Source organism: Haliotis rubra, unplaced genomic scaffold (assembly GCF_003918875.1).
Source record: "Haliotis rubra isolate DU_JTF1 unplaced genomic scaffold, ASM391887v1 Scf284, whole genome shotgun sequence".
NCBI classification, from domain to species: domain Eukaryota; kingdom Metazoa; phylum Mollusca; class Gastropoda; order Lepetellida; family Haliotidae; genus Haliotis; species Haliotis rubra.
This window is the reverse complement of record NW_025766936.1, coordinates 782,513-799,935: the sequence shown is the minus strand read 5'-3', so window position 1 is coordinate 799,935 and position 17,423 is coordinate 782,513. Positions and strand designations below refer to the sequence as shown.

The following is a 17,423-nucleotide window of genomic DNA, read 5'->3' as shown; positions in this document are numbered from 1 at the left end:
CAACAGTCTTTACTGTAAGATTGTTTTTGTACAAGGGCACCAAGCTGGACAAGTGTTTTACAAGACTGCCCTGATTAAGAACTTTATAATCTTATCATCGAATCATTAAGATATTTCGATGGACATATATTGTCAACTATGATTCCAGGGTACAAATTCTCGTTGTATACGAGGAGATTTATGCTTACCTCATTACCTAATTATTTTCTTTGTTTCCACTATTGTTGCAACCATCTTCGATTATTAAGTGTATTACTTCTGTATTCTATTATGATCAGTAGTTATCGCGATAAGGTGACAATATGGTACATCGGTTAATCGCAGATGAGTCCAATATTTTAAATAAAGAAGTTGTTATCCATGCAAAGTGCTCACTTTTACACAACCTCTTCGGTGCCAGTTAATTAAGTACGCTGCATTTCTCTTAGTTTGTGAGAATAGTCAGGTGACTAGCGATGACCGGCACCAATACCATTTGCGACAGTGTCACGGGACGTCATTGTAGGAGATTGTAACTTGCCACTCCAATGTGTTCGATTGAATCACATTCCTTATTTCTCAGATATATCACATCACTTCATCGTGTTCGATTGTATCTTATCACTTCATTGTGTTCGATTGTATCTTGTCACTTCATTGTGTTCGATTGTATCTTGTCACTTCATTGTGTTCGATTGTATTTTGTCGCACCATTATGCTCGATTGAATAACGTCCCTTTATTCTTGCAGATACATCACGTCAAAATACCTCTTCTGATCGGCTGTTGTCTAAAGTTACTTACCACAATATGACAACTGATCTTCACGTCGTTGTAATCATTTGGCAGGCGTTTATACATACACCTGTTTTTTTTATTCCTGGCGTCTGTGTCAAATACGCCTCAGCTTGTCGTAATAGTGTCCTGGCGTCAGTAGACCCGCTACAGTTACCTACTAGTTGGCCGTTCCACATTGACAGGGGAAATACGCCTCAGCTTGTAACAGTTTTCTGGCGTCAGTAGATCCTGCTACAGTTACCTACTAGCAGAAACCATAATCGACAGGGGAAATACGCCTCAGCTTGAAACTCTTCGTACATTTTCACATTGCTTGAGATATCTTCAAGGCGCAAAGCGACATTATTATTTAGACAGTTTATACTTTAAACCTAAGCCGTCTAACCCGAGTCTGGTGGTGTAACCCCAAAACTGCATCCAGTAACACCGAAACAACCAACTTCATCCCAAATGGGATCAAACTGGGAAATGAATAGGTCAGCTTTCAGTGGTCACTAGTTCAAATAACCCATGACACTTGTTAATGAATCGCTGCGTTCGTTTCTCAAAGCGACCTTAGCACTACGGCTGTGGTATGGTAAAGTTCGCCTTTAAGAGCAAGGCTACGATCGTTTTGTAAACCGGGCCCAGTTTCAATGTTCGCATAATGAAGACATGGCAACACGAATCAGCTGATATATTTTATTGCTGGTTTAACAAGGTTGTGAGATCAGATAGCGTGGTGAAAGGAAGGGCGACAACTCAGATGGGGAACTTGAAACCTTCCGAGATGCACGAGCAAGAGAAGCAGCCCTGGGAATCCTTCAGGAACGGGCAGTTCCTGGGACAAATCATCTTGTTGGGACACACTGAAATAGAGGACACCGGTTGTAACAAGTCTGGCATCTGAAAACTGAAAATCGAACTTTTTGACTTGTTATATTGATCTCTTTCTTTACTGCAGTTTTATCGATCTTATAACGCGTTACTCCCAGGATCACACAGAGAGGGTCGTATCGGACAGAATGATCTGGTTTTGATGAGACTGACAGAGTGGTCCCGTTAACTGTTCCCGTTAAAGAAGGCGAGGTGAAGGTCAGCTGACATGTCTAGCACATTCAGTCCGTGTTAATTAAATGTTCAAAAGCAACTGTTTAGATCTACCAACTTTAATGTTATGATGCAGACTGAGAGCAAACTAACACTTATGACTACCGGGCCCTAGGACAATGCTTTGATATCAGATAAGCTACCGATATAATTACAGCATCCAGACTGAATATGTGTCCGGGTTAGCGAAGAGTAGTCCCCCCTTTCATCTTTCATCCAAGATGGCTGCCATTACGTTGTCTTTGCTTCATCAGCATTCAGTTATTTTGTCATTTGTTATTTATATAAACGCAAGTCCATCTCATTTTGAAAGCATGGTATTGTTTAGGAATACACTTTATTTAGTGTTCCGTTCCCCCCGAGAAGTGACAAACAGCAGCCCTGAAACATTATTACAGACAAGAAGTTGTTATCCCTAACGTTCAAGTATTCATGTTCTTCCTGTCCCGTGAAGATGCCGGGGTAGAATAGGTCTTCAGCAACCCATGTGCTTGCCATAAAAGGCGACTATGCTTGTCGTAAGAGGCGACTAACGGGATCGGGTGGTCAGGCTCGCTGACTTGGTTGACACATGTCATCGGTTTCCAATTGCACAGATCGATGCTCATGCTGTTGATCACTGGATTGTCTGGTCCAGACTCGATTATTTACAGACTGCTGCCATATAGCTGGAATATTGCTGAGTGCGGCGTTAAACTAAACTCACTCACTCACTGACTCATGTTCTTCCTACCACAAAGCAGGCGACATGACTTGGCCACTGACCTTCCTGTATCACTCTACCAGAGCACGTACACATACTGCATCCGGTCCACAAGTCGAAGTACGCCTGGCAGTACGCGCGCATCGGGCAATCCACATAACAACCTGAAGATACAAGAATACTTCACTACAACGCTGCTACAGCGTACTAGACTTTCACATCGTACATGCTTCTCGATAAAATCACCATCAGCCACACCCAAATAAACGTCCACTACTCCAAGTCGTCATTAAGGTGAGTGAGTGAGTTTGATTTTACGCCGCTTTTAGCAATATTCCAGCAATATCACGGCGGGGGACACCAGGAATTGGCTTCACACATTGTGGGGAATCGAACCCGGGTCTTCAGCGTGACGAGCGAACGCTTTAACCACTGGGCTACCCCACAGCCCCTCGTCATTAAGGGAAATCCGAGACTAAACCCATGATCAGTATTTGAGATCTGTATCTTTGTAGTGCAAAGTACAGCGTAACGATCCACCTCGTGTCAGACTATATTGGAAAGAATATTGAGACAAGTATTTCAATACATATCCTATAATATACGATGTACGTGTGTATAGTTAAAAAGATGACGATGTGACAATAACATACTTTGGCAGATATGTAAAAATATTTTCACAGATGGAATAGCGGGAATTCCTCGGCTGTAAATTGCATCTGAACGAGGAAATAAGTACCACGAGGTATTCAAATACGACATTATCTCGCACACTTTTGTCAGTTTTTCTACTTAAATGCACCTCGCAGTATTATTATTACCCAACAGACAACCCTATACCCCAGTATGGGCGACTTCCACATTTGTATACAGTACCTTGCACCTCCGCCGACACCAGCATCACTACAACCACCATCATCGACAGTGACTTCACATCCATCGTGTGTGAACAGGAGAGACAACTGGGGAATCTCTGGATCTGTCAGTGAATCTTATATCGGGATTGTCGGATTCCTTCGTGACATTACTGTCTCCAGGTGACCGCGGCTGGTTTCATGGCTTCCCCGACTATATGGCCCTCACGGTCCCAGTATCACTTCAATAACGTCGGTCCAAACCTGGATGAGGAGGAGAGGTTTTGTTACTCACTGACAATAAAACCGCAGTGAAATCATAATCAAGGCAACGGTGGTTTTCTCCGATGTGTTAAACTACATGTTTGGTGGTGTTAAACAACATGTTTGGTTGTAAAATACACTCTTCATAGTTCCGATTTAGCATCACCTAAACTCCAAACATCCTTCAAGGTGTTTCTTCCAACTGTAATATGCTAATTACGACATGTGCCATATCATATGTACCGTATTTCCTCTACTGGATGCAGACCCTCCAACACACACTGCTTTAAACTGACGCCAGAAAATCCGCTTTCTAAAAACATAAAAACCATGGCGTTGTTTGAGAGGCGAGGTCCATCATTTCACGATATTCAGTTAAAGCATGATATGATAACTCCTGTTCACTTTTTGTCAGTCACGAATTAGGGATTCGGTAACAGTGAGTTACAACTGTGCCAGCATTAAAATAACAGAAGAGAACCTGATAAAATCGGCTTGTAGGAAATTATGAGACGCCCGAGCATCAGGATGAGGAAATACTGTACCCAAAGTCCAGGGTGTGGTTGGTTTATTCACTAGTGCGTGGTACTCAGCACAGGAGACATATTTCTGGTGGAAGTTTCTGTCTCTGTGCAACAGTTTCATCACCAGTGGTAGGTCCAGTACCTGTAGTCCAGGGGCTCCTTTCACGAAGCAACCTTTACTAAGGTTAACCTTAATTCCCATTCTTAAACATTGCACTAAGGTTACCTTAGTAACTTACGATCACCTTAGTGCTTTGTGAACGGAGGCCCAGTTGGTCATCTTTGTTGCTGTTGGTAACCATGTTTGTTGTGTCCACGGGTTCATCTGTCCTGTATAATGTGCTTGTCGCACTATGAATAATATCTTTCTGTAAGTATTTTCAACGTTATTTCACACGCCTAGAGACAAGTCCATTAATCTTTTAGCAAAGTCAGTAGTTTGTTGTACTGAGTAATGAAGGCCTATATACCTGCCTAACACCTGCTCCACTTCAGGAGCAAAAGATTCCCCTAACCCATCAACTCAACCCGTGGGCAGAACTATACTGATAATTATCATAACAACAGGGGTATCGTTTTCTTCAATGTCAGCATTCATTACGCAGAAACGCTGTTCCGGTATTAACAACACCTTTGTAGGGCTTGAACAGTCAGACTATAAATAGTGACTGCGGGAGGTGTGTGTGTTGTTGTTCATAATATCAATCACTGGATTTCTAAGCAACAAAAAACAAACAAAACGAATAATGATAAAGAACAAAAACAAAGTTAAAAACAACAAGCAAACCACATCCCCTTCCCCAAATACCAAAAACACAAACCAAATCAAACAGATAATAATTAGTGGAACAGTGAAAGAAAAAAACACCATAAAAATGTTAATTAGACAAATTTTAACAGGCGAAATTGTGCGTTCTGAGACGTCAGTTCAAGACACCGTTGTTCGGTAAAAGGAATGAAAAGCTGCGTACATACATCGTCTCAGCGTGGATCAGTTAGTAATTTATTTGTACATCATAAATATGTGTTTGATCAATATTTGTATGATCAGAGACCATATAATAGAATCTATTATATGGTCTCTGGTATGAAGGCATAATCGTTCTGTGTTTTACCCCGCACCTGCTGCGTCAGAAACACAGACTCTGCATTACGTCGGTTAATTCAAGGCGCTGTATGGAGTAAATTATTTCAGGCAGAGTTATCTTTGGAAACTTCCGGTTCGTTCTTCTCGCCATTTTGTTGAACGTCCATTGAAGGTCAGAGATAGGAGTAGAAATTTGCCGATTTATATAGATAAATAGTAAAGAAAAGTATATTGGATATTCTCAGGCAGATGCATTTGTAGATGCAGTGTCAACTGTTTCGGTATATTTTATCATTTTGGCTTCATTTTCAATTTCTTTTATCTGAAAGACGGGTGTCAAAGTCATGAATCCGACGTGTTATGGTGTGCATTGCACGTTTCTAAGGAAATCATGATAAACACACACCTGGAATGCAGAAGCGTTCGCTAGTTCCAGTTATCTTGGTGGGGAGGGGCGTAATAATGCTATAGTGCGTCATTTAGCTTTTTATTGAAGTGTTCGTCCCTTATGATCAATGTCAAACGGGTAGTGAATGAGGTCGTTATTTGAGTTTTGGGGGAGTTGTTGTCGTCCAGCTGACATGGGGCTGTGGCTATGATCTAAACTGTGTGCAGTGACCAGAGTGTAAGCTGTTTGTACACTTAAATCCATTGGTTTACAAATAAGTTGTTATCTTGAAGGTAACGAGAAGGACATCCCCATGTCAAACATATCTGGGATATATCGTTTTTCAATGTATAGCTTCAGAAATTACGTTTACGTTTTTGCATCATGTGTTTTCCTGTCAGTGTTTGGTAACATTGGTTTAATATCATCAAATCCTTCTGTTGTAAAGGTAGTTTTGGCAAGATTCCCTTTCAGTCTCTAACCCCCAAATTGCCCTGTTGTGGTTACCAAGTACATATGTTTTTTCATAAAGGTTATTCCATGTTCTTATGTTTGAGGACCTCAGCCTTCTACTTGTGATTGGAAGTATTGACTTGTGCAGTAATCTATGAGTTTCAAGCCCCCATTACTAAAAATGCCTGATCTTTGACCTTGTTTACATGTTAAAGATACTGTTAGGGGTGAAACGGTACAAGGCCTTTGGCTCTGGCTGTTTCAGTTTGATGGCAAAGTACTGCGGTTCTACTAATACTACGGTATACCGTTTCACCCCCAGATAATCCAGCTGAAAGTTTTGCCAGTTGTTGCTTGGCACAGACTACAATAATGCTGCAAGTGTTTTCATTTTTGATATTGCAGTTAGTTTGACACTATGGGTTTGGTTTCAGGTTAATGTCTAACGCCATCATGTCGGATGACAAGTATGTTCTGTGGACTGCTCCATTTGATGCCAGGTTCCCCAACCAGAACCAGACCAGGTTGGTATTTGATACGTGACACAGGAGTGCCGAGTTCGTAACTCTGACTAGTTAAGAATTAAGACCTCACACAGAAGTGTTTTGTGATTTTTAAGGAGAGCAGTAAAAGTTAGACAAATCATAACGGTTCAAAATGTTTAACACAATCATGTTCATTTTATGGAAATTGATGAATAGGTTTCCCATTTGTCTAAAGCTCCACAATGTGCTGTGCAGAATTGCATCCTTTTGTGTTTGAAACCCAGTTCTCCCTGATGAGTTTCTCTCCCTTCTAAGTTTGTCAGCTCCATACTCTTCTTTTTCAGTAAACATCTGAAACCTGTACCACATTGGGCTTTCCTCCCATGCTATAACTGGAATTACTTTGCACATTCTGCCATGTGATGTTTTATTGCAGGAATTGCTGGCAGAACTATGTAGATTTCCACCGATGCCACAAGATTAAGGGTGAGGACTATGCACCATGTGACTACTTCAAGAGGGTCTACCAAACGATGTGCCCTTCTAGATGGGTAAGCATGTCTTTCAATAGTGTTTTGGTAAGCGCTGATCTCCACTACACTGTTTAACACAGTGTAGTTCTGCTGCAGGAACCCATGAGAAGTAGAAACCTAGTAATCTATGTTGGTTGAAAGCAGTGACATAATGGTGGGCACACTTGGTGACTTAGTTCATTGTGAGTCATCATACCTCAACCATTGGGACTGCTGCTTATATTAATCCTTGGATCACTAAAGGGTTCAGCCATCCTGTAGATATGTTATTGCTTAACATGTTTAGTGCAGCGTTTAACAGCAAACACAATAAGCCTAAATAGGTACAAAATGTTGATGGTATGTTGTATACTGATGTATAGCTATGTATTAAAGCTGAAACAGTTACCCCTACTGTGTCAGTAATACATTTAGATTTTGAATTCAGGGATACATTTAGACATGAGTTCAGAAGATAACGTTGTTTTAGTTCAGTTAAAAGCTCTACAAAGTTTATAAACTGTAGACATACCTTTGCTACTAACGCCAGTAACCCGTGAAGGTCCGGGTTAGAATATTGATCTTCAGAAACCCATGCTTGTTGTCAGAGGCGACTAACGGGATCGGGTGGTCAGGTCGCTGACTTGGTTGACACATGTCATCGGTTCCCAATTGCGCAGATCGATGCTCATGCTGTTGATCACTGGATTGTCTGGTCCAGACTTGATTATTTACAGACCGCAGCCATAAAGCTGGAATGTTGCTGAGTGTGGCATAAAACTAAACTCACTTACTCACCAACCCCAGTTATGTTTGCAGAGAATAATGCCTACATGTGAACTGGACAAACCCTTGTTGGGGCAGAATAGGTCCTTTCTTGTCTTTGTTGTTGAAAGAGCTGGCTAATGGTGAATAGTTATTCTTTGTACCATTACTGATTGTGTGTTGGTGTGACGCGCAGTGCCGAGTTCATGCTATTTAGTAGTGGTGTCAGGCCCAGTCCACCAGGATGCAGCTGCGCAAACGATAAATATGGCATAAAATAATATCGCTTCTCATTCGCTTCATTTCCTGGGAATAGGACTGATTCTGTTGTTGAAGTTTGAAGGTTATGTTATGATCAGATGTGTAAGCATATGACATGTAGCAGGGGTGGAAATAACTTTAAAATTGATAGTGTACTCCGGTACAGTGGCACATATAATGTCACTTGCCCTGATAATTTTTCCACTATACCGACCGTTTTCTTGCTGATTTTTTAAATAAACAACATAATTAACATGGGAAAGTCAACTGGACACCGGTACAGTGTGATATACAAATTTGCTTGCCCGACAGATAAAAACATTGGACTCGGACGTCGGGCAATGGGTTATTTCCACCCCTGTGTAGTTCTATTAATTCATGCTTGTGACCAAATAATGTGACAGGGATTACTGAAGTCAACTTTGTTTCAGACTGACAAGTGGGACGACCAGAGAGCTAATGGTTCCTTCGCAGGCAAGATTTAACCCAGGGACCGTGTAGGTCATTGCCCCATCATTGTGTGTGTATATATATATATATATATACACAGGCGTTTCCAGCTGTTGCAGAAGCTAATGTTGTTCAGGATATGTGGATATGAATGTCATAGTGTGTTGAGAGATATTTAAATCACAAAATATTTTAGTTCTTATCTGGCCGCTGGAGTTGTTGATATCTACATACCATCACATGACATCAGTGGTGTAAATGAATGGTGTTAATAAAAAAAATCCAGTGTAGTCTGTGTCCGTGTCCTGTCTTGTATCAAAATGGAAATCAGGGCCACACAAAACTATGATTTACAAAAGTTTGATCTCTACACTTCTGTCATACAGAATGCTGATCTTCCTATGGGTATTTGTCAACTGTTTTGTTCAAATGGTATGAAATTTGTGAAAGTAGTGGTTGTGCTCAGTTTATAGAATAATATTCTGATATAAAAAATCTTGTTCTTTTAAGTATTATCATATGTTCAACATTGTTGCTTGCATTTGACATAATAATCTAATTGTACTCATGTGTTCCTTAGCTTGATTATTTGCCTAGATAAGAGTACAACATGTTATGTTTGGGATTACAGATTTTGGTATTTTGGGGGGGTTTGAGTCACATCCGGGATTTGAACCCACACTCAGAATAAGACATCTAATCACGAGCGCACAGTCTGCGATCTAACCCTCTCTACCACAGCGATCTAACCCTCTCTACCACAGCAAGGGCGATGGTGTGCCCTTGTGGTTCGATTCCCCACATAGGCACAATGTGTGAAGCCCATTTCTGGGGTCCCCTGTCATATTGCTAGAATATTACTAAAAGCGACATACAACTATATTCACTCACTCTGCCACAGCTGCTTTCACAAACGTGGATGTCAGACCATTTGATAAATGGAAACTGGCTTAGCTCCATTGGCTGAAGCTTGCATTTGACCACTTTTGAAAAGGCATGGTGTTTTCACAGACAAGAGTTAACACAATCAACTTACATCAGAATGCCGAGTGATGTTACATGGACTGGAATCTTGTCTATGCAATTTGTCAATGACAAATGATTACAGGTGTATTATTATATCTATATTGATTACTTTTTGATTGTGAATAGGTTGGATGATACCTGAAGCAAGGTCTGTCCAAATAACAACTGGCATGTTTTTTTTTACATAAGCAGTCATATTTGTAACTTCCAAATACTGGAGGTATAGATTCACTTTACTCTAATGGTTGCATCAAGGTGGGTGTCTGCAGAATATTCAGAAACATTTACCGGTGCTGTTGTCGAGACTCAACTAGGAGGATGTGATACGTGCTCTGATTTAACGTCACTCTGCCATAACAAACAGACCACAATGTGAGAGGTAGAGTTTATTCCTCACTGACATCCTCCAGGGGAGGTAATAACAAGACATGTATGCTTCATGAAAATGGAATGGAATTCTGACATACACGTTAGGACAGACAATATATTCAATGATCAATCATCCCACAGACAGCTGTGGAAAACAAGCATGTAGTGTTAAAAGCTTGGATAAAAACAGCTCATCAATGGACAAAGCTACTGTAAATCATCTCTTGAAAAAAAATAAATAATGACATGAATGAAACTTTTATTAACAGATAGATAATTCACTAATTGAGGTTAAAATATAGGAACATTAAGATCTCTGAAATGCCAGTATTTGTCTATTTGCAATTCTCTCGTGAAATATGTTGCCATTACATTTAGATAAAATATCCTGGACTCAGAGACCATAGATTTACTTTGTATCTGATGTGAGAGAAACTTTTGAAATTGTCAAACAATATTTAAGCCATGTATAACAGAAGCTCTGAGGAACCACAATCTTGTGTTAAAGAAGTTGTTACATGTATCAATAAATTGTTTCTAACAGTAACAGATGGTGATGTCGATTTTTCAAGGTTATTTTAACTGATTGTTCTGTTCAATTCTCCCCGACATCTCCTTGATTACCAACATGATTTATGATTTTCTAAAGAACGTCCAACCTCTTGTATGGCAAAGATTATTTCCCCCCGATCATAATGCCACAACCATCAAGTAAAATGTCAACAAATTCCAGTAAACAGTGTGGTAACAAAATGCTGCATGTGAAGACAAATATCTCCATGGACGGAAACGAGATCTGCTGTAATGAGAGTCTGCTGTGTAAAACAGACCTTCGGTTGTGGCCTAACAAGCTATACAGGACGGCAGGTACCATCAATATCTTGTAAACAGTAAAAAAATATTGCCTCTATTTGTAAACGTATACAGCAAACTGTGACTGACCTTATTGCCAGACATTGCTAGGAATCCATGCTAACAGTAGGCTGTTTGTGAAGTGCTGACAGGGATTTATCTCACACTTCAGACTATTGTTGCCTAATGGCAAGGGCAGGTGACACTCGTGTGTATCACATATGATTTATGACAAGTGTACCTATATTTGGACTCTATGTACCAGACTCATTTAAGATTAAACTAGCATCACTTATCGTGTTTGTGTTAATCCAAAAGTGTGAAACAAAGGTCTCAGACTCTATACTATAGCAGTCTCAAGAAGCAGTGATAAAAGCATGAAAGCCGTGTCTACTTAGGATGATAAGATCAGATTCTTACAGATTTCAACAATGCAGAAACTGCTAATATTTTTTGACATTTGAGAAAACTATACATGTCTGACATGTTACTCCCAAACTCTTAATCCAACTGTTTTATTCTGGTTTGCATGAATATACGCTGGTCAGTCAAGCCGGTGTGTCATCACAGTCTAGCTCAGTTCAGCCCCTGCAGCCATTATAACCAACTACTTGGGACACTATTGGGTTGAGAGAGTGTAAAATGTACCTTTTTATCAGACTGCCATCCCTAGATGTTCTACAATTCATAGATTCTGAATCTGAATATTATGACCAATTATAGAACACTACACATTTCACAGACACCTTCCTTGAGACAAACACCACTATGCATATTTTCCTCACCCAACACCCATCTCGACTGATACACTTACAGGGCATGTCCAACAGGTGCTTGCTGCCTCCAACACACAGCAGCATGATTAACTTTATCACAGAAACAGCCATCACAACAATATAAGGAACAGTTTAAAACATTTGTCATGTGATTACTACATCCTGTAAAGTTGATAACAATATGACAGTAAATTATGCACAACTATACAGAAGTCGGTGCAGGTTGATTGAGTGCACGATATGTAAAGCAGTCATGAAGGCAACGCATGGTGGGTTGATAGCGAGGTGTAGCCACTGTCTGCCGGCAGATCAGTCTCATTTCCTCTTCAGTGGCACACTTGTCTTGGGACGGAGAGCTGAAAAACAAAGCAGGACATTGGAAAATGAACCACCTGTAATCTGAACACATCGACGGGTATTGACTTATACTCGTTGACGGACATTGACTTGCCCTGGTTGACTGACACTGACATTGACATTGACTTACCCTGGTTGACTGACATTGACTTGCCCTGGTTGACTGACACTGACTTACCCTGGTTGACAGGTTTCCCAGTCTGGGCTGACTTGGGGTTGGCGTACTTGCTGACGATCTGCTTGTCATTCAGCAGTTGAATGTCCTGGTCCTCTGTCTGGTTGCTGCAACACAAACATCATACTGTGTACAGCAGACGGTCACACGGGGCAAACAGTTCGTATCAGTCACACGGGGCAAACAGTTCGTACAGTCACACGGGCAAACAGCTTCAGATCAGTCACACTGGGCACAGCAGACACAGTCACATCGGGCAAACAGTTCGCATCAGTCATAGTCAAACAGTTCGGGACAAACAGTTCGCATCAGTCACACGGGACAAACAGTTCGTGATCAGTCACGGGGACAAACAGTTCGTGATCAGTCACATCGGACAAACAGCTTCAGATATCAGTCACACGGGACAAACAGTTCGCATCAGTCACACGGGACAAACAGTTCGCATCAGTCACACGGGACAAACAGTTCGCATCAGTCACACGGGACAAACAGTTCGCATCAGTCACACGGGACAAACAGTTCGCATCAGTCACACGGGGCAAACAGCTCGTATCAGTCACACGGGACAAACAGTTCTCATCAGTCATATGGGGAAAACAGCTAGCATCAGTCACACAGGACAAACAGTTCGCATCAGTCATACGGGAAAACAGTTCGCATCAGTCACACGGGGCAAACAGTTCGCATCAGTCACACGGGGCAAACAGTTTGCATCAGTCACACGGGACAAACAGTTCGCATCAGTCACACGGGACAAACAGTTCGCATCAGTCATCAGTCAAACAGTTCGTGATCAGTCGGGACAAACAGTTCGTGATCAGTCACAGGGACAAACAGTTCGCGATCAGTCACACGGGGCAAACAGTTTGGGCAAACAGTTCATCAGTCACATCGGGACAAACAGTTCGCATCAGTCATATGGGGGAAAACAGTTGGCATCAGTCACATCGGGCAAACAGTTTGCATCAGTCATTAACGGGACAAACAGTTCCCATCAGTCACAAACAAACAGCTAGCATCAGTCACACAGGACAAACAGTTCAGTTCGTCATCAGTCACATCAGGACAAACAGTTCGCATCAGTCACACGGGACAAACAGTTCGCATCAGTCACTTGGGGCAAACAGTTTGCATCAGTCACACGGGACAAACAGTTCGCATCAGTCACACGGGACAAACAGTTTGCATCAGTCACACGGGACAAACAGTTCGCATCAGTCACACGGGACAAACAGTTCGCATCAGTCATACGGGACAAACAGTTCGCATCAGTCACACGGGACAAACAGTTCGCATCAGTCACACGGGACAAACAGTTCCCATCAGTCATATGGGGAAAACAGCTAGCATCAGTCACACGAGGCAAACAACTTGCATCAGTCATACGGGGAAACAGTTCGCATCACACACACGGGGCAAACAGCTCGCATCACACACACGGGGCAAACAGCTTGCATCAGTCACTTGGGGCAAATATCTCATATCTATCACTGGGCAAACAGCTACCATTAGTAAGTGTGCAAACAGTTTTTATGAGTGCTCTCCAATCTGTCTGTCTTGATCGAGACCCCTTGGCTGCTGCTGCAGACTCACCTGATGATGGTGTTCTTCTCCCTCTTTAGTATTTCCTTGTTATCTGTGAAGAGCACTGTGTGGTACTGTTGGGGACCCTGGCAGTGGGGCAGGATGCCGCGGGCGCCTGTTGTCACCGCCTGGAGGCGCCCATTGTACACCAGTAGGTCGTCCACAAGCAACTGTCATCAGGGAGGCAGGGGTTATTGTAAATCTCTCAATAATATTCAACCACGCATAATATTTTGGATAAGCCCCACACTCAAAAAATTATTCCTTTGGCCCTGTTACAATATCAACCTACCATATTCTGTGCATTTAGCACCTTGGGCACTCAGCTTATTTATATCTAAAAGGGTCTCTTATTTGGATACCCCAGTAAATGGGTCGGGACTAATTAGGGACAGGTTTAAAATCACACCAAACAGTCAATCAACAGTTATTGCCAAATGACGAAATACTTCCTGGTTCACGTTAGCCTCCGTGACATTATAGGAATGTGCTCAACCTGTTAGGTTAGATCACAGGACCATTCACGGATCTCACCCCAAAGTCCCTGACCCCGCTGTTAGGTTAGATCACAGGACCATTCACGGATCTCACCCCAAAGTCCCTGACCCCGCTGTTTGGTTAGATCACAGGACCATTCACGGATCTCACCCCAAAGTCCCTGACCCCGCTGTTAGGTTAGATCACAGGACCATTCACGGATCTCACCCAAAAGTCCCTGACCCTGCTGTTAAGTTAGATCACAGGACCATTCACTGATCTCACCCCAAAGTCCCTGACCCCGCTGTTAAGTTAGATCACAGGACCATTCACGGATCTCACCCCAAAGTCCCTGACCCCCCTGTTAAGTTTGATCACAGGACCATTCACGGATCTCACCCAAAAGTCCCTGACCCCGCTGTTAAGTTTGATTACAGGACCATTCACGGATCTCACCCAAAAGTCCCTGACCCCGCTGTTAGGTTAGATCACAGGACCATTCACGGATCTCACCCAAAAGTCCCTGACCCCGCTGTTAAGTTAGATTACAGGACCATTCACGGATCTCACCCCCAAAGTCCCTGACCCCGCTGTTAAGTTTGATCACAGGATCATTCACGGATCTCACCCCAAAGTCCCTGACCCCGCTGTTAAGTTAGATCACAGGACCATTCACGCAACTCACCCCAAAGTCCCTGACCCTGCTGTTAGGTTAGATCACAGGACCATTCACGTAACTCACCCCAAAGTCCCTGACCCTGCTGTTAGGTTAGATCACAGGACCATTCACGCAACTCACCCCAAAGACCCTGACCCTGCTGTTAAGGCAGATTACAGGACCATTCACGCAACTCCCCCCAAAGTCCCTGACCCTGCTGTTAAGTTAGATCACAGGACCATTCACGCAACTCACCCCAAAGTCCCTGACCCTGCTGTTAAGTTAGATCACAGGACCATTCACGCAACTCCCCCCAAAGTCCCTGACCCTGCTGTTAGGTTAGATCACAGGACAACTCACCCCAAAGTCCCTGACCCCGCTGTTAGGTTAGATCACAGGACAACTCACCCCAAAGTCCCTGACCCCGCTGTTAGGTTAGATCACAGGACCATTCGCGGATCTCACCCCAAAGTCCCTGACCCTGCTGTTAAGTTAAATCACAGGAATTCAGGCAACTCACCCCAAAGTCCTTGACCCCTCTGTTTGGTGTTTTGCTGTAGTTCCATATCTTGATCATGGAGATGGTTGTGGGCTGGTCAAATATGATGTACACCCGGTTCACCTGGAGATGACAGAGGTGTCATGTCAGAGCAGCTGCTCCCCAACCACAACAACAACAACAACACTGAATATTTATTTTGGTCTATTTGTGCCACAAACAATGTTCTTTGCACTAGTTGGATGGCTAGAAATTCTTTAATAATTGTTTGCATCCTGCTTTCAGAGAATAGAAGCCTCCTTGAAGCAGTGAAACAAGATCCAAAATCCAAATCTTTCATCACCACAAATATTAAATATCTGGTTTCTGGAGGTTAAACATGTGCCATGAACTTGAAGACTGCCATGGGTTGTCTGCTAGTCTCGGTACTCGAAGTTTGATGTGTTCATTCAACAATTGTCAGCAACATTTATTCACTCATCATGACACTGGCTCTCTATGGTGTCTACTCACTATTGAGGGAAGTAGAGGAGCCAGCCACATGTGTTTCCCATCTGTCGTGCCATTCTGGCCGTCGATCAGCTTATCGGGTGTGCGCACATCATTGTTGATGTTGTCCAGGACATTGCAGCTCTCAGGAAAGGCAGAAATATCTGAAATGAACCACAACTGTCTCAACACCCATAGATTTATGTACTTGGGAGAGTTGCATGTCTGGTTGACTTGCTGTTGTTGGTGAGTTGTATGTCTAGTTGACTTGCTGTTGTTGGTGAGTTGTATGAGTAGTTGACCTACTGTTGTCGGTGAGCTGTATGTGTTGTTGACCTACTGTTGTCGGTGAGCTGTATGTGTAGTTGACTTGCTGTTGTTGGTGAGCTGTATGTGTAGTTGACCTACTGTGTTTGCTGTTGTTGGTGAGCTGTATGTGTAGTTGACTTACTGTTGTCGGTGAGCTGTATGTGTAGTTGACCTACTGTTGTCGGTGAGCTGTATGTGTGTTGAGTTACTGTTTACTGTTGTGTGTGTAGTTGAGCTGTATGTGTAGTTGACCTACAGTTGTCGGTGAGCTGTATGTGTAGTTGACTTACTGTTGTCGGTGAGCTGTATGTGTAGTTGACCTACTGTTGTATCAGTGGTGAGCTGTATGTGTAGTGTTGACCTACTGTTGTTGGTGAGCTGTATGTGTAGTTGACTTACAGTCGGTGTTGTATGTGTAGTTGAGTTGTATGCTGCTATGTAGTTGACCTACTGTTGTCGGTGAGCTGCTGCATGTGTAGTTGACTTAGCTGCATGTTGTAGTTGACTTGTATGTGTAGTTGACCTACTGTTGTACTGTTGGTGAGCTGTATGTGTAGTTGACTTACTGTTGTCGGTGAGCTGTATGTGTAGTTGACCTACTGTTGTTGTGTGTAGATTGAGCTGTATGTGTAGTTGATGTACTGTTGTCGGTGGTGAGCTGTATGTGTAGTTGACCTACTGTTGTCGGTGAGCTGTATGTGTAGTTGACCTACTGTTGTTGGTGAGCTGTATGTGTAGTTGACCTACTGTTGTTGAGCTGTATGTGTAGTTGAGCTGTTGTGTGAGCTGTATGTGTGGTTGACTTGCTGACCTACTGTTGTCGGTGAGCCTACTGTTGTCGGTGAGCTGTATGAGTTGACCTACTGTTGTTGGTGAGCTGTGTGTGTATGTGTTGTAGTTGACCTACTGTTGTCGGTGAGCTGTATGTGTAGTTGACCTACTGTTGTTGTCGGTGAGCTGTATGTGTAGTTGACTTGCTGTTGTGGTGAGTTGTATGTGTATTTGAGTTGTATGTGTAGTTGACCTACTGTTGTCGGTGAGCTGCTGTATGTGTGTCAGAGCTGATGTGTTGCTGTTGTTGTCAGTGAGCTGTATGTGAGACTTACTGTTGTTGGTGTATGTGTAGTTGACTTACTGTTGTCGGTGAGCTGTGTGTAGTTGATTTACTGTTGTCGGTGAGCTGTATGTGTAGTTGACCTAGTTGTCATGTCAGATTGACCTACTGTATGTTGTCCAGT

General features: G+C 42.6%; 2 protein-coding genes across 3 annotated transcripts in view; one reads left to right on the top strand and one right to left on the bottom strand.

Annotated features, from left to right (window-relative positions):
- Positions 1–5,405: 5,405 nt before the first annotated feature.
- LOC124281410 (cytochrome c oxidase subunit 6B1-like) lies at positions 5,406–8,901 on the top strand. The gene is made up of 4 exons (XM_046717453.1): positions 5,406–5,469; positions 6,573–6,662; positions 7,060–7,174; positions 8,593–8,901. Exons 2-4 carry the CDS (start codon positions 6,577–6,579, stop codon positions 8,644–8,646), a joined length of 255 nt encoding a protein of 84 aa, XP_046573409.1. The 5' UTR covers positions 5,406–5,469; positions 6,573–6,576; the 3' UTR covers positions 8,647–8,901.
- A 1,109-nt stretch (positions 8,902–10,010) lies between these two features.
- Positions 10,011–17,423, bottom strand: part of LOC124281397 (katanin-interacting protein-like) — a 58,786-nt gene continuing 51,373 nt past the window's right edge. For both annotated transcript variants that reach the window (XM_046717431.1, XM_046717432.1), the window contains 5 exons: positions 15,901–16,040; positions 15,409–15,510; positions 13,763–13,923; positions 12,170–12,273; positions 10,011–11,990 (listed from right to left, as the gene is read on the bottom strand). In XM_046717431.1, coding sequence (XP_046573387.1) covers positions 11,950–11,990; positions 12,170–12,273; positions 13,763–13,923; positions 15,409–15,510; positions 15,901–16,040 — 548 coding nt within the window. In that variant the 3' untranslated portion in view covers positions 10,011–11,949. The remainder of the gene's footprint in view (positions 11,991–12,169; positions 12,274–13,762; positions 13,924–15,408; positions 15,511–15,900; positions 16,041–17,423) is intronic.